Raw genomic sequence first — 24,652 nt, 5'->3', positions numbered from 1 at the left:
AGAGGAAAGGTAATGAAACTGAGTAATTGGGAATAGTAACCCTGAGGTACATGTGTCTGCCTCCAGGTTTTCCAACGCGTTCTCCTATTATGGATTGGTTCTGTTAACCACAGAGCTTTTCCAGGAAGGTGATGTGTGCAGCAGTAAGTATATCTTCCTAATTTACTAGCCTTGTGATGGGGGAGGAGAGGGCAATTCTTGCTGATCTACATTGACTATTGATTTCAAAGTAGCTTTGATAGACTAACAGGATAAGCCAATATTTAGGAGACTGATCTCCCCAGAAACTGAAATTGATTTTGTGTTTAGTGGCAATCATTTGGGACTAAGATGTATTCTGAACTGCTGTGTCATTTCTAAATGCTGTTCACTCCTTCACAATAGTTTGTTCTGTTGCCCTCTGGAAATCTCAGTCAAGGTCCACTGTTCCCTCTAAGCTGATTGGGTCCACAGCTGCACAGTAACTGTAATGCTTTTGTGCACGTAGCTGTTGTTGCCACGCAACTGGAAAAAGTTCTTTGAAACGTGAAAGATTTCTTTTGTCGTACTGTATTTCATCATGCCCTTTAATAAATAAAATCAATGTGATTTTTCAATTTTTCTTCTATATATTCATAGTATCTGTATTACAAAAAAAAAACACATTTAAAGTGCCGGGGAGTTTACAGTTCAGGTAAAAAATTTCCTGCTCAGAGCAATGGTTGGTCCATACAGCTGTAAAATAAAAAATAGTGGGAACATTGGTCAAGGTACTGACATTACCTCTTAAACTTTTGACTCTATGCACTGAAACGATCCACAGGAGTCAGCCATTACATTTTCGTGAAGGGCTTTTTAAGGATATTTGTATTGTGAACGGCCTCAAAATTTCAAAATCACGGCTATTTCCTTTGACAATCCACCTATCTTTTAGTAGTTTCACTTTTTTAAAAAAAATGCTCTGTCATCTGAAAATGTAACACTTTTCTCCGCTCTTGGCTTAAGTGTTCCAAGGTATTTTGTCAGTTTTACTGCTACCTTCTACTTGCAGTTTGAAGATTTCTACTCCACTCTGAACACTAAATACTGCATTTCTTCGTGCTCTGTAGATCTTTTCTGAATTAATACCAGGATGGATTTCATCTTTTTTTTAATTCTGAGAATAATAACTTCAACCACAGTTAGTTGACACCTTTTTCTCTTGGGATTTATTTTTATCCTTCCATTTTTATAGGTTTTGGAATCTCAACTGTTGTTTTATGAATGATTTCTATTGACGTCATATCATCCTACCTTGGCTCTATACTTGATGATTTAAAAGTAATCGAGTTAACATTCAACAATTACACATGTTCTATTTTTGGAATTAATGAATAATGCAGAAGGCTGAGGTTGTGTAATCACTTGTAGAGATTCATCCAGTTGGTTCAACTCTGCCACTCATCCTCGTTCTTTCAGCTTCTTCCCCTATTTTTAAATTTGCACCTTAAGGGGAGGTTTGCAGTTCAGATTCAGTTTCGTAATCACTGCTGGCACAAAACAACAAATATCACAACATATACTGATTCTGATTGTGAGGAGACGCGCACACAGACTGAAGGGGACGCGACCCCAATGGGGGCCACAGAGACCCTGACCAGGGGGGAGGGGAGGCTGTGGGGGAGTGTGCACAGAGATGGAAGGGGTCACGATCCTGATGGGGGGGATGCATAGAGACCCTACCGGAGGGAGCGGTGGTGGGGTGGTGATAGAGACAGAAGGGGACGCGACCCTAACGGAGGAGGTTGTGGGGGGGGGGGTGGCGACAGAGACAGAAGGGGTCGCACAGAGACAGGAGGGGACGCAACCCCGATGGGGGCACAGACACCCCAATTGGGGGGGGGGGGCTATGGGGGGGAGGCGACTGAGACTGAAAGGGACACACAGAGACCGAGGGGATGCACAGAGACCGAAGGGGACACGACCCTGACGGGGCAGGCTGTGGGGGGGGGGGGGGGTTGCACAGAGACAGAAGGGGACGCGACACCGACGGGCACAGACACCCCAAACGGTGGGGGGGGTGCTATGGGGGGGAGGTGACTGAGACTGAAGGGGACACACAGAGACAGAAGGGGACACACAGAGACAGAAGGGGACACGACCCTGACGGGGGCACAGACACCCCGATCGCGAGTGGGAGGTGACTGAGACTGAAGGGGACACACACAGACTGAGGGGTCGCACAGAGACAGAAGGGGACACGACCCTGACGGGGGCACAGACACCCCGATCGCGAGTGGGAGGTGACTGAGACTGAAGGGGACACACACAGACTGAGGGGTCGCACAGAGACAGAAGGGGACACGACCCTGACGGGGGCACAGACACCCCGATCGCGAGTGGGAGGTGACTGAGACTGAAGGGGACACACACAGACAGAAGGGGACACACAGAGACAGAAGGGGACACGACCCTGACGGGGGCACAGACACCCCGATCGCGAGTGGGAGGTGACTGAGACTGAAGGGGACACACACAGACTGAGGGGTCGCACAGAGACAGAAGGGGACACGACCCTGACGGGGGCACAGACACCCCGATCGCGAGTGGGAGGTGACTGAGACTGAAGGGGACACACACAGACTGAGGGGTCGCACAGAGACAGAAGGGGACACGACCCTGACGGGGGCACAGACACCCCGATCGCGAGTGGGAGGTGACTGAGACTGAAGGGGACACACACAGACTGAGGGGTCGCACAGAGACAGAAGGGGACACGACCCTGACGGGGGCACAGACACCCCGATCGCGAGTGGGAGGTGACTGAGACTGAAGGGGACACACACAGACAGGGGTCGCACAGAGACAGAAGGGGACACGACCCTGACGGGGGCACAGACACCCCGATCGCGAGTGGGAGGTGACTGAGACTGAAGGGGACACACAGAGATGGGAGGGTGCTGACAGAGAGGGAAGCGGATGCGACCCCCACAAGGGATACATAGGGTGAAGGGAATTTTTTTCTTTTCTTTCACCTTTTAAGTGACCGTGGGTGGGAGGAAGACTGACGGAAGATGTTCACTGGACTGCAAGTACCTGAATGCCACCGATTACAAAGATCTTCTCTGGACAACATTGTCAGAATTTCCAGGTAAGGGCGTGGAATCTATTCTTTATAGTCATGGAGCAGATCATTGGTTTTTTCCCAGTAGATGGTGGGAAGAGGGAGGAAGCAGGTGAAAATGTCACTGTTCTGGTCGTATATTGTTGGTGGATACTGAACAAAATAAACACAAAATGAGAACGGGCCGTTCACATGCCAGGTTGGTGGTGGTTGGATACCAATTTAAATTAATCCCATTAGCCTACACATCTCCGTTCCCTGCCCATGGTTCTTACGGGTTGCAGTTCCATCTACCGATCCCTTTTCCCTTCCGGTCACCTATCCCATTCTGTACTTGTATATATAACAAAAAAGCCTGCCTTTCAAATCTCTTTTAATCTTCCCCCTCTTACCTGAAACCTGCGGCTCTTGTGTTTGGCATTTCCACCCTGGCGAAATCTGATTACCTACCCATGATATGTCCTCGTTATTTCATACACTCCTATCAGGTTGCCCCTCATTCTTTGAGGCTGCAGAGTAAACATCCCAAGTTTGTGCAAACTCTCCTTATTGCTGATAACTTCCATTATAGGCAGCATCTGATGAACCGCGTCTACATCCATTTTCTAACTCCCAAAAAAAAACAGAGGTGGGGATGTCTGTCTGAGTTTAATTTTCTCTTTTAAGAGAGGTGTGCACTTATAACAGAGGGGCATGGTGACATATGCCATTCACACACTTTTACGTGTAACCGTAATAATTTATGTAAACAATAAAATGCTTAGTCAATCAATATATTTACTATATTACACAAACATTACTGAAGTATTAAATACACTGTGTGTGTGTGAGAGAGAGACATTATGGCTGAAACGATAAATGCCCACCTTATTGAGGGCAATCATTTCAGTCATGAGAAAAATATGAAATGAAGAACCATTTCTTGTCTGAATGGTAAAGGTGCAGCTGACGACATTTGGGAGCATCATCCTTTTGCATTTGTACAGGCCCTGGTGAGACCACACCTGGAGTATTGTGTACAGTTTTGGTCTCCAGGGTTAAGGAAGGACATCCTGGCTATAGAGGAAGTGCAGCGTAGATTCACGAGGTTAATTCCTGGGATGTCTGGACTGTCTTACGCAGAGAGGTTAGAGAGACTGGGCTTGTACACGCTGGAATTAAGGAGATTGAGAGGGGATCTGATTGAAACATATAAGATTATTAAGGGATTGGACAAGATAGAAGCAGGAAATATGTTCCAGATGCTGGGAGAGTCCAGTACCAGAGGGCATGATTTGAGAATAAGGGGCAGGTCATTTAGGACAGAGTTAAGGAAAAACTTCTTCTCCCAGAGAGTTGTGGGGGTCTGGAATGCACTGCCTCGGAAAGCAGTGGAGGCCAATTCTCTGGATGCTTTCAAGAAGGAGCTAGATAGGTATCTTATGGACAGGGGAATCAAGGGATATGGGGACAAGGCAGGAACCGGGTATTGATAGTAGATGATCAGCCATGATCTCAGAATAGCGGTGCAGGCTCGAAGGGCCGAATGGTCTACTTCTGCACCTATTGTCTATTGTCTATCATTCACATTGATTGTCCTGATTTTTCTGCAGGTGTCTTAGTGACTTTGTGGATCATTGATCGCATTGGCCGCAAGAAGACAATGGCTGTCTCTTTCATTATCTTCTCATTCTTCGCCCTGCTCTTGTTTGCATGTGTTGGAAGGTGAGATGATTTCTAATCTTTTTGTTTTATCAGTGCTAGTTCTCCTAAGGTATCATGAGGCCAGGAGTATTACATCAGTTAACTTGTGATCTGTAACTCTATCACTACTGTAGTACCCACTCGTTTTTAGATCACAAGGTCTGCTCTGACTCTAGGCAGCCTACAAACAGCTGGAGGTTAATAACTCTTCACCAAGCCTAGAAAAGCTCACACTAAAAGGTTTGCCTTTATGCACTTACTTTTAAAAGTTTTTTTCTCATGTTTGTAACTTCATTCGAAGAGTTATGGATATATGTGGCACTTGGAGGAACAACTCTTAATATTTACCATAGTTATTACTTTGAATCAAAGTATAAGCTACACAAGAATGCCAAATATTCTTTTTCCCCTGCAGTTAAGAACTGCAGTCTTAATTTGAATGGCTTTGGTGAGAAAAATTGATGTTGGAACAGGCTCAAGCCCCAGCAGACAACCAGCAGTTTAACAAGTAATCCTTGGGAAATAGGCGACAAAATCCTTCTTGAACTGTCCAATGTGGAAAAACAATATATCTTTATAATTGCACAAATGTAGAAGAATATTTAATTCTGTAAATAGTGGAAATGAAAGGGAATGGGTTGAACAAAGAACAAGCAGATTTGTAATGAGGCAAGTTTAGCTTTTCATACATTTACTGTATTTCTGTATTTTCCTCTAAATGCCTACAAGAAAATGAATCTCAAGGAAGTATACACTCTCTGGTAACATATACACGATGATAATGAATTTATTTTGACTTGACTTAACTTTGACTTGTACCACTTGATGTCTGTAAAGGGTGTAATATTTTGTTATGTAATGTGTGGGTTTAATAGAAGTAATACATTAGGGTATCTACTACAATAAGGGACAAGCTGTTGTTGCACTTGGACTCAAAGTCTATATTTCAAGTCCACTGCAGCAACTTGAACTACACTATGGGACAGTCTATAGTTATCTTTATTATTATGTTAATATTATGGGTAAGATGAGGGAACGCACACCAGTCTTCATTGGGGGATCAGAGTGGAAAGGGTTTGCAGTTTCAAGTTCCTGGGTGTCAGCATCTCTGAGGATCTATCCTGGACCCAATATATCAATGCAGTTACGAAGAAGACCTGACAGCAGCTATATTTCATTTAGGAGTTCAAGGAGAATTGGTATATCACCAAAGTCACTCGTAAATTTCTACAGATGTGCAGTGGAGAGTGTTCTAACTGGTTGCATCACAGTCTGGTATGGAGGAGCCAGTGCACAGGATTGTAAACAAAAAATGCAAAGATTGTAAACTTAGCTACCTCCATCGTGGGCACTGGCCTCCCCAGCATCAAGGACTTCTTCAAAAGGTGGCATCCATCATTAAGGACCCCCATCACCAAGGACATGCCCTCTTCTCATTGCTACCATCTAGGAGTGGGTATACGAGCCTGAATACATGCAATTGATGATTCAGGACTAGCTTCTTCCTCCTCTGCCATCAGATTTCTGAATGGACAACTCTTTTTGCACTACCTACTTATTTAAAAAAATATATTTTTTTGTAATTTATTATTTTATTATGTATTACAGTGTACTTCTGTTGCAAACCAACAGATTTCACGCCATTTGCCAGTGATATTAAACCTGATTCAGACTCTGATATACCTATTATGCCATCTTATTTATTCATCATCTCAAATTGCTCCATCTGTGACAGATCTCTGTTGTCCACACAACTCAAAGTCCTCTTTGCAAGCACAGAGCAAATTTGAAAATGCACAGATTCCATGATTTTTAAAATTTAAGAGCAATAACATGTATTGCATTGTTTGAAATAGTGAGAGAGCGGGATCTTGCATGGTGGGAGTCTCGTCAGGAGTGAGTCTTATTTGAGCCAGTAAAAAGAAAGGAGGTGTAAACAGAATGGCCATTGTTAGAGTGGGGCAGTTTTAAAGTGGTCTGGCTTTGGCTCAATAGGCTTAGGCAAGAACCAGCTTGGGCAAGCGCAGACTTAGCTCTAAGTAAGTTTCTGCTGGGTTTTTTTCTGTTTGTAGATAGCTGGTGCACTGAGACTGGCTTCAGAGTTAGTGTTATGTTCCAAGTGAGAAATTTGGGTGACCTGATAACTACATCTATACAAAGTGCACAGAGCTGCAGCACCTTAGACACTAGGTGAAGGAACTGGAGCTGCAACTCGATGACCTTCAGCTCATACGGGAGAATGAGAGGGTGATAGACAGGAGCTACAGGGAGGTAGTCGCCCATAAGTTGCAGGAGGCAGATACCCGGGTGACTATCAGGAGAGGGAGAGGGAATGCACTAGATGGGCCAAAGGGCCTGTTTCAGTGCTGTTCTTATCTGTGACTCTATGACAGCCCAACAGCATGTTTGTCACTTACAGTTATTCCAACGATTTACCGGCGACCCGCGTTCAATTCCCACCGCTATCTCAGGTTTTGTACATTCTCCCTGTGACTGCATGGGTTTCCTCCAGATGCTTCTCTTTCCTCCTCAGTCCAAAGAAGTTCCAGTTGGAAGATTAATTGGTCATTGTAAATTGTCCCTGGTTGAATCATTGGGTTGCTGGGCAGTGCGGTTCAAAGGTCTGGAAGGGCCTATTCCGGGCTGTATCAATTCATAAATTTAAAAAATATATAGGAAGAGCAGAAGAGAGGTGAGAGTGGATATCAGACCACTGGAAAATGATGCTGGAGAGGTAGTAATGGGGGACAAGGAAATGGTGGACTAACTGAAAAAGTATTTTGCGTCAGGCTTCGCTACGGAAGGCACTAGCAGCACGCTCAAAATTCGAGAGTCAGTGGGCAGAAGTGAGTGTAGTTATTATTACTAAGGAGAAAGTGCTTGGGAAGATGAAAGGTCTGAAGGTAGGTTAGTCAAACCCAGACCAGATGGACTACTTCCCAAAGATCTGAAAGAGGTGGCTGAAGATATTGTGGAGGCATTAGTAACGGTCCTTTAGAATCACTAGATTCTGGAATGGCACTGGGATACTGGAAACTTGCAAATATCACTCCACTCTTTGAAGGGAGGGAGACAGAAGAAAGGAAATTTTAGGCCAGTTAGCCTGACTTCAATGGTTGGGAAGATGTTGGAGTCCATTAGAGCTTTGACCAGCAGCCAACTGGGATATCAGAAGTTTGGAGAGGAGGGGATTTCAGTCAGGTCCACTGCCCCAGGATAAAAGGCAGGAATGAGTCACAGCAGTGTAGTAGTGCTTTAACCAGTGACCAGTTGGTGTTTGGGATTGATTAGTAAGAGCAAGTAAAGGAAGACGGGCAAATGCAGCAGCCGTTGTCTGAGTGGAGTTGTGATCTTAAGGCTTTAGCTCTGCAGGGTTTCAGCAGAGAGGCTTCACTCTGAGAAAGCAAAGGAAAGAAAAGCTCAAGTTTTTTTTCCTTCTCTTATTTTTATCTGCTCAGCTAGGACAGTAGAGATGCCAGGCAGGCTAGTGAAGTACTCTTGCGGATGTGGGAAGGCAGGAAGACCTCCAGTGTCCTTGACGACTACAACTGCAAGAAGTGCATCCAGCTGCAGCTTCTAACAAACTATGTTGAGGAGTTGGAGCTCCTCTGTTCTGAGGCTGTATCCTCTCCCACCATAGGAAACTTCATCTCCACATTCACTCTATCAAGGCCTTTCATCAGTTGGTAGGTTTCAATGAGGTCATCCCTCACTCTTCTGAATTCTAGTGAATACAAGCCCAGAGCCATCAGACGCTCTTCATGTGACAAGCCGTTCAATCCTGGAATCATTTTCATGAACCTCCTTTGAACCCTCTCCAGTTTCAGCACATCCTTTCTAAGATGAGGGGCTCATACCTCTCACAATACTCTGTGAGGCCTCACCAGTGCTTTATAAAATCTCACCAGTACATCCTTGCTTTTATATTCTAGTCCACTTGAAACAAATGCTAACATGGCAATTGCCTTCCTCACCACAGTCTCAACTTGCAAATTAACCTTCAAGGAATCCTGCACACGGACTCGCAAGTCCCTTTACACCTCAGTTTTTTATATCTTCTCTATATTTTGAAAATAGTCAACCCTTTAATTTCTCCTACCAAAGTGCATGACCACACACTTCCCAACACTGGATTCCATCTGCCATTTCTTTGCCCATTCTACTCATCTAGCCTCTCTACTTTGTCAAAAGTAAATGCCCCTACACCTATCTTCATATTGTCTGCAAACTTTGCAACAATGCCATCAATTTCATCATCCAAATTATTGATATATAATGTAAAAAGAATTGGTCCCAACACAGACCCTGTGGAACACCACTAGTCACAGGCAGCCAGCCTGAAAAGGCTCCCTTTATTCCCACTCTTTGCCTCTTGCCAATCAGCTACGGCTTTATCCATGCTAAAATTTTCTTGTAATATCATGGGCTTGTAGCTTGTTAAGCAGCCTCATGTGTGGCACCTTGTCAAAGGCCTTCAGAAAATCCAAGTACACTACATCAACTGATTCTCTTTTGTTATTCCCCTTGTTATTTCTTCAAAGAATTCCAACAGATTTTCAGGCAAGTTTTTCCCTTGAGGAAACTAAGTATCACCATCCTTTTCTTTCACATTTCACATTTCAGTTTCAGCGACAGGTTGCTATCGATGCAATGCTCCTCAGACAGGATGAAGAGATCAATACTCCCCAATGCCATTCGGCTTTACAATTCAACCGCCAGGAGTAAGATATGTTAAAGTGCCGGGGTTAGGACTCAATGTATTTAAGTAAACTACTTAAGAACTTTTTAAAAGCTATTATTAATGCTTTTTGAGAGGGTGATTTTAGATGCATATCATATTTTTACTGAGTTAAGTATTGTATGTAATTAGTTTAGCTACAATAAGTGTATGGGACATTGGAAAAAATGTTGAATTTCCCCATGGGGATGAATAAAGTATCTATCTATCTATCTGTCTATCATTTACATGTTGGTTCCATTTACATGAAACCATGGCTTATTTTATGTGCCTCCAAGTACCCTGAGGCCACATCCTTAATGATTGACTCCAACATCTTCCGAACCACTGAGGTCAGGCTAACTCACCTATAGTTTCCTTTATTCCATTTTTCTTCCTTCTTGATGAGTGAAGTGACATTTGCAATTTTCCAGTGTTCCAGAATCATTCCCGAATCTAGTGATTCTTGAAAAATCATTACTAATGCCTCCACAATCTCTTCAGCCATCTCTTTCAGAACCCTGGGTTGTACACCATCTGGTCCAAATGACTTATCTACTTTCAGAGCTTTCAGTTTCCCAAGAACCTTCTCTCTAGTTGTGGTAACTTCACACTTCATGCCCCCTGACACCTGGAACTTCCACCATACTGCTAGCAGTGTCTTCCACAGTAAAGACTGATGTGAGTCTGTGCAGGTGTAGGATAGTACATGGTATATACTTGGTCGAAGGAATAAAGGTTTAGACTATGTTATAAGTGGGGAAAGAAATCAAAAATCAGAGATGCAAAGGGATTTGGGAATCCTGCACAAGGTCTCCCAAGTTGCTTTACACCTCTGATTTCTTTCTATTTCTGCTCCTATGACTTGTCATCTAATTTTAAAAACAACCTGTCCCAAAAACTTCATGGAACTATTATGCAAAATGTTATACCAAGTGAGAAAATTATTTTGAACCAGGTCACTAAAAGATGTATGTTTTCAGGTGCACCTTTGAGGAGGGTGAGAGCCAGGGAGGGTTTAAGGAGAAAATGTGTCTGCCTTTAATTATTGAGGCCCTATGAATAATGGGGCTAAATGTTTGCATGATCAAGCGTATAGGATTGGACAGCTCAATGAAGTGTTGCAGTCAATGGGAGATCTAATTGACAATGACATGAGGCCATGTGAAGTTTGAAAAAACAAGGATGTTACAAAGACCGTGTTACTGTGCTGGGAATTAATGCAAATCAGCAAACAAAGTTTATAGGTGAATGGGAAATTGTAAATTGGGAGAGTGTAGCAAAGTTTTGGATGGTCTTGCATTTACAAAGGGTGGAATGAGAGACTGTTGTAATAGTCAAGTCTAGACGTTTCACTGGAAGATGAGCTGAGGTCAGGAGTAGCACTGGGTGATGTTACAGCAGTGGGAAAAGTTGGTTTAAGAGATGGGGCAGATATTTTGGTGTGAATCATTCAGCTGCTATTTTATTTAGGTTCCAGATTTGAGGAATTGATTGAAAGGTAGGAAACAGAGTTTGTCAGGACCAATGGCATTAGCTCCCGATTTTCCATTACTTTCCAAAACTTTACTGTGTTTTCAAATATTTTGCAAGGGTCAACATGTAAATGTGAAAGAAAAGGGTGGTGCATACTTAGATTCTTGAAGGAAGCTGAAGCAACTGTACAGAACAAGAAGGTCTTATAGGTTGGCAGAAGCAAGACAATTATCAATCTGCCTAAGGAACCCATTTCTTTAAGATGTGGCTGGGTTGTGGTGATGATGTAGATCAAGAATCATATTGGCTGCAAGGTTTCTTTCATATTGGTTGGTGGGTATGTCCTTTCTCTGTGCCCTATCTTGTGAGGGTGACTGTGTCTTGGGTTTTGTCTTGCAGGTTTGCCCTCACTGTATTCCTCTTCATTGCCAGGGCATTCATCTCTGGTGGCTTTCAGGCTGCATATGTCTATACACCCGAGGTAAGAACATACAGGGATTTATGTGACAATTCGCAGAATGCTGGAGTTACTCGATCAGTAATCCATTGACTTTATCCAGGGGATAAATAGAGCAAATGGACGTTTTGAAGTTTGTTCATTATGTGCTACGTCTTATGATGTGAGTGATCATGATCTTTCCATGACCATGATTGTTCTACAGAAATGGTTTGCCATTAGCTACTTCTGGGCAGTGTCTTTACAAGACGGGTATCTTCAGCCATTATCAGTACTCTTCAGAAATTGTCTGCCTGGCGTCAGTGGTCGCATAACCAGAACTTGTGATATGCAGCAGCTGCTCATACAACCATCCACTTCCTGCTCCCATGGCTTCACATGACCCCGATCAGGGGGCTAAGCAGGTGTTACACCTTATCCAAAGATGACCTGCAGACTAGTGGAGGGAAGGAGCACCTTATACCTCCTTTGTTAGGGGATGTATCTCCACTCTGCCACCCATAAATTTGAGATTTTGGAATAACAGTGTAAGTAACAAACAAGCTGTTCAGTTATCAGAGAGAAGTACACCAAAACAGGCCCTTTGGCCCATCTAGACCACACCAAAAACATTTAAACTGCCTACTCCTGTTGACCTCTGCTGGGCCTATAGCCCTCCAACCTATCCAAATTTCCCTTACATGTTGAAATCGAGCTTACATGCACCACTTGTGCTGGCAGCTCGTTCCACACTTTCACAACCCTCTGAGTGAAGAAGTTTCCCCTACATTCCCTTATGAAAGCACAACTGGTTCTTTAATATCCTTCACTGATCTGGGACCTTGGTCAGACCCACTTGAACATAAGTGACATCTTGTTGCCTTTATAAGGGCCCAGCTGGTCACTACAGTGGTTCCTCCTCAAAGCAGCTGGGAATGAATAATGAAATACCTCCCTGTGAGGCCAACTTCCTAAGAATGAATAAACCAAAATTTAAATAAGGAAAATCTTATGGGATCATTGGGAATAAAACAAAATATTGGAATTTTCTTTTTTAATTTCAGATTTCCAGTAGTTAGTTTCCAGACTTCCATAAATGGGAACAGTTCACCAACTTGAATTTATGTGATTGAATAGGCAATTTTATGTTTAAGAGTGATGACAAAATGGAAATGAAGTTCCTGAAATCTGTTCAATTTCCTCTTCTCTGGTGTTTTTTTTCCTTTCATTCATCTGCTTGTGAGTAGAGCTGGCTCTTGGAGCAGTCACAGTTGCCATTGTTTTCACCCTTCCAGGTTTACCCGACTGCCACGCGAGCACTGGGCTTGGGGACGTGCAGTGGCATGGCACGCGTGGGAGCTCTCATTACTCCTTTCATTGCACAGGTATGGCGAACAGATGCCCCACATTTTGCAGTAAGTCATAATTCAACATATCCACAGACCCCTCAGCCTATTCACTCAGACACACAAGTGTGCATTTCTGCAGTTCTATGGCTGATGGTCATACATAATTCTCTAGATTACTACATTTCATCAATTATCCATAAGATGTTGCCTTTCGGGGATGGATTGGCATTCAAACTCTATGGACCTTCACAGAAATGGGCCAGTAACGTCATGAAGGGTCCCACCCACACTGTTTATGGACTGTTTGTCCCACTCCCATTAGGGAGGAGGCTACATAGCATCCATGCCAGGACCACCATACTCATAAAGAGTTATTGTCCCCAAGTAGTAAGGCTGATTAACACCTCCACCCACTAACCCACCCCTCCACACTCCCAACCACTACTACTTTATTATTTCCTGTCAGTCACCTTGTGTATAGATACTCCTGTGCCTAGTGTTACTTTATGGGCATATAATCAATCTATGTATAGAAGCTATCTCATGTAATTACATGTTTTATTGTGTTCTTTTGTGCTTCATTGGATCTGGAGTAACAATTATTTCGTTCCCCTTTACACTTGTGTACTGGAAATGGCATTAAGCAATCTTGAACTTGATTCTGCTATCTTCTGACAAAGCACCGGTGGAATCCTCAGGTAGACAGTGTAAATAGCCGTTTTTCTAGGAACCTTCCTTTCTACTATCAGGATCCTGGACTTTTGTGTAAGTCTTCCCAAATTCTGACCTCCATCACCATCTCTCCCAACCCAATCTTATATATTTTATGGAAGTTTGCATGTCTCAAGGATCTGTTCAGCCTTTTTTTATTATTATTATTATTATTATTATTATTATTAAAAAAGTGGTTCCCAGCATTTTCAGTGACATTATGTTTCACAAGTTTATGTTTCCCCTTTCTGGGACCTGTCTTTCATACATAGATTAGACACCAACCTTTCACTTTTAAGATCTTTAATTCCAACCAAGGATAATGGAACAATAGACAATAGGTGCAGAAGTAGACCATTCGGCCCTTCGAGCCTGCACCGCCATTCTGAGATCATGGCTGATCAACTACTATCAATACCCGGTTCCTGCCTTGTCCCCATATCCCTTGATTCCCCTATCCATAAGATACCTATCTAGCTCCTTCTTGAAAGCATCCAGAGAATTGGCCTCCACTACCTTCCGAGGCAGTGCATTCCAGACCCCCACAACCCTCTGGGAGAAGAAGTTTTTCCTTAATTCTGTCCTAAATGACCTACCCCTTATTCTCAAACCATGCCCTCTGGTACTGGACTCTTGGAACATATTTCCTGCCTCTATCTTGTCCAATCCCTTAATAATCTTATATGTTTCAATCAGATCCCCTCTCAATCTCCTTAATTCCAGCATGTACAAGCCCAGTCTCCCTAACCTCTCTGCGTAAGACAGTCCAGACATCCCAGGAATTAACCTTGTGAATCTACGCTGCACTTCCTCTACAGCCAGGATGTCCTTCCTTAACCCTGGAGACCAAAACTGTACACAATACTCCAGGTGTGGTCTCACCAGGGATCTGTACAAATGCAAGAGGATTTCCTTGCTCTTGTACTCAATTCCCTTTGTAATAAAGGCCAACATTCCATTAGCCTTCTTCACTGCCTGCTGCACTTGCTCACTCACCTTCAGTGACTGATGAACAAGGACTCCTAGATCTCTTTGTATTTCTCTCTTACCTAACTCTACACCGTTCAGATAATAATCTGCCTTCCTGGTCTTACTCCCAAAGTGGATAACCTCACACTTATTCACATTAAACGCCCTCTGCCAAGTATCTGCCCACTCACCCAGCCTACTCAAGTCACCCTGAATTCTCCTAACATCCTCATCACGCCACACTGCCACCCAGCTTAGTATCATCCGCAAATTTGCTGATGTTATTTTCAATGCCTTCATCCAAATCATTGACGTAAATTGCAAACAGCTGTGGTCCCAATACCGAGCCCTGTGGCACCCCACTAGTCACCACCTGCCATTCCGAGAAACACCCATTCACCGCTACCCTTTGCTTTCTATCTGCCAACCAGTTTTCTATCCATGTCAATGTCTTCCCCCGATGCCCTGAGCTTCGATTTTACCCACCAATCTCCTATGTGGGACCTTATCAAATGCCTTCTGAAAATCGAGGAACTCTACATCCACTGGATCTCCCCCGTCTAACTTCCTGGTTACATCCTTGAAAAACTCCAATTAGTCACGCATGATTTACCCTTGGTAAATCCATGCTGGCTCGGCCCAATCCTATCACTGCTATCTAGATATGCCACTATTTCATCCTTAATAATGGACTCTAGCATCTTCCCCACCACCGATGTCAGGCTGACAGGTCGATAGTTCTGTTTTCTCCCCCCCTCCTTTCTTAAAAAGTGGGATAACATTAGCCATTCTCCAATCCTCAGGAACTGATCCTGAATCTAAGGAACATTGGAAAACGATTACCAATGCATCTGCAATTTCCAGGGCCACCTCCTTTAGTACCCTAGGATGCAGACCATCCGGACCTGGGGATCTGTCAGCCTTCAGTCCCATCAGTCTTCTCATCACCATTTCCTTCCTAATGTCAATCTGTTTCATTTCCTCTGTTACCCTATGTCCTTGGCCCATCCATACATCTGGGAGATTGCTTGTGTCTTCCTTAGTGAAAACAGATCTAAAGTACTCATTAAATTCTTCTGCCATTTCTCTGTTTCCCATAACAATTTCACCCAATTCATTCTTCAAGGGCCCGACATTGTTCTTAACTATCTTCTTTCTTTTCCCATACCTAAAAAAGCTTTTGCTATCTTCCTTTATATTCCTGGCTAGCTTGCGTTCGTACCTCATTTTTTCTCCCCGTATTGTCTTTTTAGTTAAGTTCTGTTGTTCCTTAAAAACTTCCCAATCATCCATCCTCCCACTCACCTTAGCTCTGTCATACTTCCTTTTTTTTAAATGCTATGCAATCTCTGACTTCCTTTGTCAACCACTGTGGCCACTTCCCCCCTTTGAATCCTTCCTTCTCTGGGGGATGAACTGATTTTGCACCTTGTGCATTATTCCCAAGGATACCTGCCATTGCTGTTCCACTGTCTTTTCTGCTAGGCTATCCGTCCAGTCAACTTTGGCCAGCTCCTCCCTCATGGCTCCATAGTTTCCCCTGTTCAACTGCAACACTGACACCTCCGAGCTGCCCTTATCCTTCTCAAATTGCAGATAAAAACTTATCATATTATGATCACTACCTCCTAATGGCTCCTTTACTGCAAGATCGCTTATCAAATCCTGTTCATTACATAACACTAAATCCAGAATAGTCTTGTCCCTGGTCAGCTCTCGTACAAGCTGTTCCAAGAATGCATCCCGTAGGCACTCTACAAACTCCCTATCCTGGGGTCCAGCACCAACCTGATTCTCCCAGTTCACCTGCATGTTGAAATCCCCCATAACTACTGCGACATTACCTTTGCCGCATGCCAATGTTAACTCCCTATTCCTCTTTATATAACCAATAAGTTTAGGAAACATGGAGATCCTACAAAGTGTATCATCTCATTAGAACTCCATAATTATATATGGTTACACATACTTGAGAGGTACAGTGATAACTGGGTTATTATTTCCACGTGTATCGTACAGATAATTTCATCGCATCAGTACATCCAAGTCGCACAAGAAAAAAAGCAATAGAAGAATGCAGAATATAGTGTGACAGGTACAGAGAGCGTACCTTGCCAGCAAACAACGTGGCACAAGACCATGTCCAGGTAGAGTGTGAGGGTGAGAGTCAGCTTATTGTACAAGAGGACAATGCAAAGTGACACACAGCAGTCAGGGGCAGAGGTTTACATGTTAATTTCTATTTTTAACCAGTATTCCACAAAGGGAATGAATAATACACTGCGTCTCACTGTGATAGCTCTCGTACTTAATATCATCTCTGGCAATAGTAGCTTAAGTTTGCTTTTAGCTTCTGCAACCATTGCATCCCATGGGCAAACAGTGACCTTACAGTTTGATGACATTGCTAATGATACAGGAGTGAAGCTGCTTTAGTTTAAACAATCTATTTTTACTCCCAATCAGGTCATGTTGGAATCCTCAGTCTATCTAACACTTTCAGTATACAGTGGATGCTGCCTGTTGGCAGCATTGGCTTCCTGCTTTTTACCAATCGAGACGATGGGACGAGGTCTTCAAGAATCAAGCCAGCAAGAATGGGGTCAAGAAATGGTGGGCAGAGTGCATCATTCAAGCAGCTCAAACAGGAGCACCTAGCACACGTTTATCACAAGAAAAAAATGAGCTCTAGAAAGAAGAAATGGCCTTACAGGAAGCAGACAACATCGTGACCATATTAGTATATACCCATTCATCTGGTTAATAACACCGTGAGTATGAGGTGGGAATCAAATATAATATGTTGCGCATATACATAAAAATTGAAAAGAATCCTCCAACAACTTTGCAATGTTGTACAAAAGGGAACCCACAAAGGATTGGAATATAAAGATGGAATTAAAAATAGAATGTAAGGGAGGGACCTGCCATTTATCCAGCTGTAATACAGACAAGCTTTGTTATTTACAAACTGCTACCATTACTTGTTACAGAAAATATAGCATTACCACATGTATCCAACAGATTTGAATAAACTAGTCTAAGCAATGTCTTATAGTTTACTATTCAGTCTCATTTTCAATTTTCATTTGTGCAGCGGTAACCAGAAAATGTGAAAGCATGGTATTCAGAACATCTCTATAAATCCTCTGGAGATGTTACTGTGTGTGCAGATAATAGGCTGCCTTTTTATCATTACATGAACAGCAAATTAAAAAAGATAGTTTCCAGTATGTGAGTCTGATGCTGTCGGAAGCCTATGCCACTGTATCAGGAGATGCCATTGAAGGCCAGTTTGTATCAGCAAGGTTTGTCTGTAATACTGTATCACGCACTGAGATTGCTTAATAAACCTGTCACTTTAAAACAATAAAAATGTATGGGGTTGCACCTCTTTATGGGAATCTTAGTTTTTTTACTGCAATGTTTATGTATAGTGATACATGAATGTGACACTATAGTCATGCACTAAACTTCAATCAGATATACTGCCAAACTGGTAATGTCACAATAAAACTTTTCTGTAGTGAAACAGTGATGTCCTGCAGTGCCATCTCCTGCTGCTTTTGTCAGCTGTCTCACACTAACAACCTCCTGTTGCTTACCTGTCACAATAGGCCATTCTATGTTGCTAATCCCATATTAAACTTGATTATACCTTGTTGACAATTGTCAGAATTGGCTAGTCTCTAATGCTAAGAAGATGATACCATCAAGACTGACTTAACGTGAACCTACAGAGACTGACGTTTCAAGTGAAACGTACCGGTTGGTAGACTAATTGGTCATTGTAAATTGTCCTGTGATTAGACTAGGATTAAATCAGGGTTGCTGGGCTATGCGGCTCAAAGGACCAGACCTGTACTGTATCTCAATAAGTAAATAAATAGATCCCAACAATTTCCCATGTTAGAATTGTTTAATTTTAATGCAGATTTTCGGTATTTCCATTAGTGTTTCAGTAATACTTATGATAGTATTTAGCAAAGGTTCGATTCTTGCTGCTGCCTGTAAGGAGTATGTACGTTCTCCCTGTGACCACGTGGGTTTTCTCTGGGAGCTCTGGTTTCATCCCACAGTTGATAGACATACCGGTTGGTAGGTTAATTGGTCATTGTAAATTGTCCCGCGATTAGGGTTAAATCGGGGGATTGCTGGGGCAGTGTGGCTTGAAGGGCCAGTAGGCCTACTCACGCTATGTCTCAATTTTAAAATAAGTAGAGAGGATCTTAGCCCCATCACAATCTCTAACCAAGTGTCCTATGGATTTACTTATTAATTTCCTCTCAACTTCTAAAAGAAGTTGTGATCGCTTTCACTGAGAATAAAAAAATATAAACAATAACTGGTTGAAGATGAAGTAATGGGCATGGTAAGAGCTATTAGGTTTTTAATAAAAATCAGTAATATATTACAAACTCTGCCAACTGTGTTCATTTATGCTCAACACATTATGCTAGAATATCTTATTAAATATAATTGAACATGGCACTAACTTGCATGTAATCGTTAGGAAAAACTGAGATTAAAGAATGGTTGTTTTAAATTGGTCTGGGATTTAAATTGCAAATTATGATTGCATTTGCTCAACATAAGCTGCTTGTGTATTGAAATGGAAAATCTAAAAAAAATCCAGAAGCACTTAGAATTTAAGAATGATCACTGCAAAATCCCACAAGTCCCAATAAAATGAGCAACATGTTCCTCATTTCTAAACACCCTGCTCTTGCTTAGAATAAAATAATAGTGCTGAGTTTCAAGGGTTCTTGATCTCCTTTCAGAACTTTAGTAGTGGAGCATTGGAACCTTAGGGAAATGGCATTTTAACTCCTTCTCCAAGTGTTCTGGACATCTCCATTTAGAGGATCTTCGGTAAAGTTTTAGATTGAGACCTTTAATGTCAATCTGCCAGCTAGCTGGAACTTCAGCCTCGTTTTTTATTTGAAAGATGGCAAGTGCTTCATTTGCTTAATGCTGCAGTATCAACGTAGCCAATTCATGCTGAAATACAGGAATTAAGCCACACACTTTTAATCTGGGGGTGTGTCTCTACAATAAAGAATAGGTTGGAAGATGTATCATTTAGAACTGTAAAAACTATAAAAGCTGAGCTTGTTCTATAAATAAATATTATTGTTACTTATTCATCTAAAAAGTTTCCATCATTAATATCTGGCCTCCTGTCTGGTACTGTAAATACTGGACTCTAAATTTCACCCTGGCCTTAGTACTATTAACAAATTTGGTTCTACTGTACATTAGAGGCATTGTGAGAGCTCTAGCTTCACCTTGATTTTGTAGGATTGCTATACTCAGTTTGTATCATAATTACCATTTATATTGCATTTGTAACATTAAAAAAATGTCTCAGTGCCATTCTTGGATCATAAAGTTGAAAGAGAAAGAAATGAGCCACGCAATAAGAGACACTAAAATATGTTGGGACATCTGCTAAAGGTGGGGTGTAGGGGAGGGTACTTTAGATAAATTGCAATTGACTGGAAACGTGTGGCCATGATGTCAGTTTATGTCCACACTAAAATGGCCATGGTTATAAATGTTGGTTATATCTTTTGTGGTGTTCAACTGGTACCAAAGTTAAAGACTTTGACTTGATTCTGATTCCTTCTTAATGCCACAGTGATCTGTGACAATGAAGTGTAACTTTGTATTTAAATTGTCTGAGAGAAAAGTATGAAAAGTTTATAAGGCGATGCTTGGTATAAAAGTACTTTGAACGTCAACTTGGTGGTAAGTGTGCAGAGACTGAGTTGAAATCAAGTTTGAAAAAGTTGCAGATGCAAAAAAACCCAGAAAATGTTGGAAATATTCAGCAGGTCAGGTAGCTTCAATGAATATAGAAACAGTGAACATTACAGGTTAATCACTTTTCTTCTAGCATTTTATTTTTTTTAAATAAAGTGAATACAAAGAATAATTGGTTCAGTAAGAACAGTAATAATAAAACAGTTGCATTTTGATTCCATTCTGGTGTTGGTCTGAGTCTCTAAAGTCAAGTGATGAACCTGAAATGCTAGGTTTGTACTTTTCTTCACAGACATTTCCTTCTAGCATTTTCAGTTTTTAAGCAAAATATTTCTTGGTTAATAGTTTTTCAGCAAGTTATAGTCGAGCAATTAAATAAAAACAGCTTTTCTATTAAAGAGGGCTAGAGATAAAATGAGTAGAAGCTAAACGATACAGTGTTTACCTCACACTTTGCCATTAAATACTGTGATGCTCGTCTCAGAAGTTAGTTAGCTGGATCTAGTCGCTTATTGTTTGATCAAACACAGATCACTGGAGATTCAGCAATGAATAAAAGGCAGTAGAGGGCCAACATCAATTCCAGCAAGAGGGACGAGAAAGAGAGAAGCACAATTTTTTTCTAATCAGATAAATAAACCAAATGTTTTTAAGACTGTGGAATGTCGGCAACAAAATAAGGTATCCGCATTGTTAAATAATACTAGAAATTAGGAAAAAAATGAGCAGATTAAACAGGTCTGTATAATGATAAACTGGTACTGTAGATATATTGTGAAGCCTGTATTTTACATTCTCAATGTGTAAAAGTAATGGAGATACATTGTCAGTAAAGTACTGTTTCTGTATTACACTATAGACTAACTACTTTTGTTGATTCTGGAACAGGACTGTGGTAAACATCCAAATCTGCACTCTGCATCCTGGTCTACTCATGAGCAACATTACAAGAAAACTATTTGTTTATAATACATAAAAATTGAGAGTTCAGATGACTTTTATACCCTTTTCAATTTCACATGGTTCAGGGTATCATTCCTGAATAGACTCTAGCCTGCAACTTTCTTTCAGTAATTTATATAAACCACATCAACCCAGTGAGTGCAATGCAGCATGAAAATAATGCTTGTTATATTTCACATTGTAACCACCTGAGGCCCGCAATAAGCTGACCACTTGTAAACTCTCTCAATTTGAGTTTCTCTTTGCAATGTCATTGAAGTTGTTTAATATTTTATCTAATAGACAATCTAATTATTTTTGTAACTGTATATGCAGCCTTTAAGTTCACTGGATTTAAATCGGCCTCTGTAATGGTGTTAAAGAAATCAAACAAAAGTTTGAGTTTGTTACTAACATACACAATTATAATCCATTTGGGAATATTATCTAATGAATTATGATTGACTCCCTATGTTCAACCACTCATTTTCTGAGAAATAAGATTTGAGCTGCAGTCAGATTCATGTGTATACCTCTGGTAACTTCTTTTGCTTTTTAGTCATAAGCAAAACATCATAACATTGATCTCTAAACTTCATGAAGGCTTCAGTCAAGTGTCTGGGAGGGCTGAGCCTTTCATGTTCTCACTGCCCAAGGTGTGGATATCAATATTTGCCTGTTACAAAATACATCCGTTGTTATCTGGACGACTTGTGTTCACATTTTTCTACAAAGTATAAGAACATGTTCAGTGTGAGTTCAAATGTGAGGATGCACTGTGCTTTGATATTCAGTGTTCACCTACAGATAGATGCTTATGTATATCAGGTAACTGCTGTCTTGTGCTTGAATGTATTTACTTGTTCTATACGTGGTGAACTGGAACATGTTATTGTTTACAAATATGCAGCATTTGCATGATAGCCTGTCACAGATAGACAACTTATTCTGATTGATGTAAATAAGATACTTCAAATTATCAGGACAAAATTGTACTTATTCATAGTAATGTTTGCATTTAAATTACAAAAAACACTTTATTTAATAAAGATTCTTTAGTAATTCATTTTCAATTTTATTGAATCCATTATAAATTTATAAAAATGTTGATAGGTTATTAGCAAATTGAACAATACCATTACACGAGGTTCCTCGTTGCTGTGAACAACTAGCAAATCAATTATAGCATTTACTTTTACCAAAAAACTGGCATTTATTTATTGCTAATGTAAAAGTGCATTAGAGCAATTTCAGTGGTGTTCACCACCCTTAATTCTGTTATTTAAAATTTGATAACATATAGATGGTATATTTATTAAATTTAAAACATTTCATGAAACAATTACAATGATCAGTCAGAAGTACAGTAGAAATATATTATCTTTGTTAACAGATTTTTGAAGTCACTGGTTCCTTATTCTATATTTACCCATTTACTGGTTATTAAATTAACTCTAGATGAATAACTTTTGAGACAATCAGGTCTTAATCATTGGCTTAATAGTTTTAAATTTCAATTTAGATAACTGGATGCTGACACAATAAGCAAGAACAAAATTGTAAAATCACAAATTTACCTAAGTTCTGTAGTAGCTGATGAAAGTCAGACTATGTTCAAATTGGTGCGAATTACAAATTTCTCTAAATTTGTTTTAAATTATGCTGTTAATTTCTCCAGACATGATTTGTCAGGATCTCTGAGGAGAGGCAAGGGCAAACTAACACCTAGACTGATTTGACTAGGTGCAGCAGTGTTGCTCACCATTTGTGTTTCACTATGAGAAATGTTTTGATTCTTAAAATGGTATCCTGAAATAATCAATTTAATATTAATGCTTAATGGATTAATAACATTTTTGTGACCACATCAGTATGTGTGATTGAGACTAATTACAGTCGGGATGGCATTTTCCAACTGGGCTTCGTCTCCTGCAGGATCTTGTTGAAGATGTTTGCTACTTCCATGGCACAGCCCCAGTGGATAGTCAGGCCATAGCCTCCATGACCATAGTTGTGAATCACCTACAAGATGAACACTCTGATTAAATCTGATGAAGATTTAGCTTCAAAGACACTAATGAAGGAAATTAAAATTTAGTGTTAGGACAGAAAATACAGAGGAGCTCCAACAGCATGTATAATAGAGGTTAACAATGAGAAGGTTCACATTTTCTCTACTCAGGTGATGATAGATCCATTTTACTTTCACATTGCTTTCTGTGCTTCCAAAGTGCAGCATTGCTGTCTCACCCCACCTCCCCATCACACCCCTCTGTTAAGCAATTCCTAACCATAGAAAATACCAAGACAGAGATCTGCAATCTGAACTCCATTTCAGCAGTGTCCTATACAAATGTTTCTTCTATCACCACCAGAAATAGAGGAAAACTGCAGGCTGCTGTAATAAATTTCTGTTAAAGCCTCAGGAATTCTGAACCATACTTAAAACTCAGCTAAATCCATGAAAATGGAAAAGCAATTTTAATTATGTGATTGTAAGTGACTTAAGGAACATGTAATTGCTCTACAAATCCAAAGTAACTGTCCTGATCCTTCTAAATTCTCAAAATAGCAGAAGGTAAACAGATTTAGGAGTCTGTGTCTGAAATGAGTGCAGAAGACTTGTTTGAATATCAAATGAGATCTGCATTCATTTAAGGCAGCCACCAGGGCTGTCTAATAAAAGCCCTTAACTAAGTTAGTGGTCTGAACATTCAAATACAAATGTACCCATTTTAGATTCATGAGACAAGTGCAACAAAGTCAATTTTGTACCCTTTATTGTAGTTGGAAAAATTCACAAAAGAATTTTTCATGGTGCTCTGTCAACTGGTGACAATTTCATAATTTTCACCTGTGTTGAAAAGGTCCTATTGGGTGTGTTAGAACATTAAAAGTAATGAATTGTTTTAAAAAGTGTGCATAATCTTGGAAAGGAAGCATTGTTTTAATGCAGCAGGCCTCTCCTCATAACGGCTTCAAAATCTGTAACTTTTACTTCTTTGCATCATGCATGTATTGATCCCATATAGATAAAATCTTTAAGCCCTACTAGGTAACACATGCAAAAGATCTGAAAGCATGCATTCAAAAAAAAAGTACTTTTCACTGTTCATTATTGGGAATCAGGTTGCAAAGTGTTTTTCACAATAAAAATGTAGAGTTTATAACAACTACATTTTCTTCGAAGTTATGAAAGCTGCATCTTTATGTTTTGTTTCCTATCAAAATAAGTTAGCAAAGTTAACCAATTGTTTGGTAGCTGTACTAAATATTAATGAAATGTGTATATTTCTCAATATTATGGTCATTCTGTCTCAGTGATACAACTTCAGATTCCACTACAGGATTTGAGCATGTAATCTAGGCTGAGACTTTAGCGTAGTACTGAAAGAGTGCTATGTTGTCACGGATGTTGAATTACAGATTCTGTAGTCCTGCTGTAAAAACTCCTTTAACAGTTTGAAAAATGCATCTGTTTGAGCCATCATCTGTCCCACAACCACCAACACCACCTAAAT

At 40.8% G+C, this 24,652-nt stretch overlaps 2 protein-coding genes across 8 annotated transcripts in view; one reads left to right on the top strand and one right to left on the bottom strand.

Annotated features, from left to right (window-relative positions):
• LOC140738490 (synaptic vesicle 2-related protein) overlaps positions 1-22,197 on the top strand; it is an 81,330-nt gene extending 59,133 nt beyond the window's left edge. For 4 of the 6 annotated variants that reach the window (XM_073065833.1, XM_073065834.1, XM_073065832.1 and 1 more), the window contains 6 exons: positions 67-143; positions 3,002-3,109; positions 4,675-4,786; positions 11,358-11,439; positions 12,690-12,779; positions 16,890-22,197. In XM_073065833.1, the coding sequence (XP_072921934.1) occupies positions 67-143; positions 3,002-3,109; positions 4,675-4,786; positions 11,358-11,439; positions 12,690-12,779; positions 16,890-17,081 (661 nt within the window). In that variant the 3' untranslated portion in view covers positions 17,082-22,197. The remainder of the gene's footprint in view (positions 1-66; positions 144-3,001; positions 3,110-4,674; positions 4,787-11,357; positions 11,440-12,689; positions 12,780-16,889) is intronic. The other 2 variants (XR_012101382.1, XR_012101383.1) reach the window with 2 other exon arrangements.
• Positions 22,183-24,652, bottom strand: part of LOC140738491 (D-amino-acid oxidase-like) — a 26,265-nt gene continuing 23,795 nt past the window's right edge. For both annotated transcript variants that reach the window (XM_073065836.1, XM_073065837.1), the window contains one exon: positions 22,183-23,153. In XM_073065836.1, the coding sequence (XP_072921937.1) occupies positions 23,022-23,153 (132 nt within the window). In that variant the 3' untranslated portion in view covers positions 22,183-23,021. The remainder of the gene's footprint in view (positions 23,154-24,652) is intronic.

Source organism: Hemitrygon akajei, chromosome 14 (assembly GCF_048418815.1).
Source record: "Hemitrygon akajei chromosome 14, sHemAka1.3, whole genome shotgun sequence".
In the NCBI taxonomy this organism is placed as follows: Eukaryota; Metazoa; Chordata; class Chondrichthyes; order Myliobatiformes; family Dasyatidae; genus Hemitrygon; species Hemitrygon akajei.
Note: the sequence above shows the minus strand (reverse complement) of the source record. Positions and strands in the feature narration are given on the sequence as shown.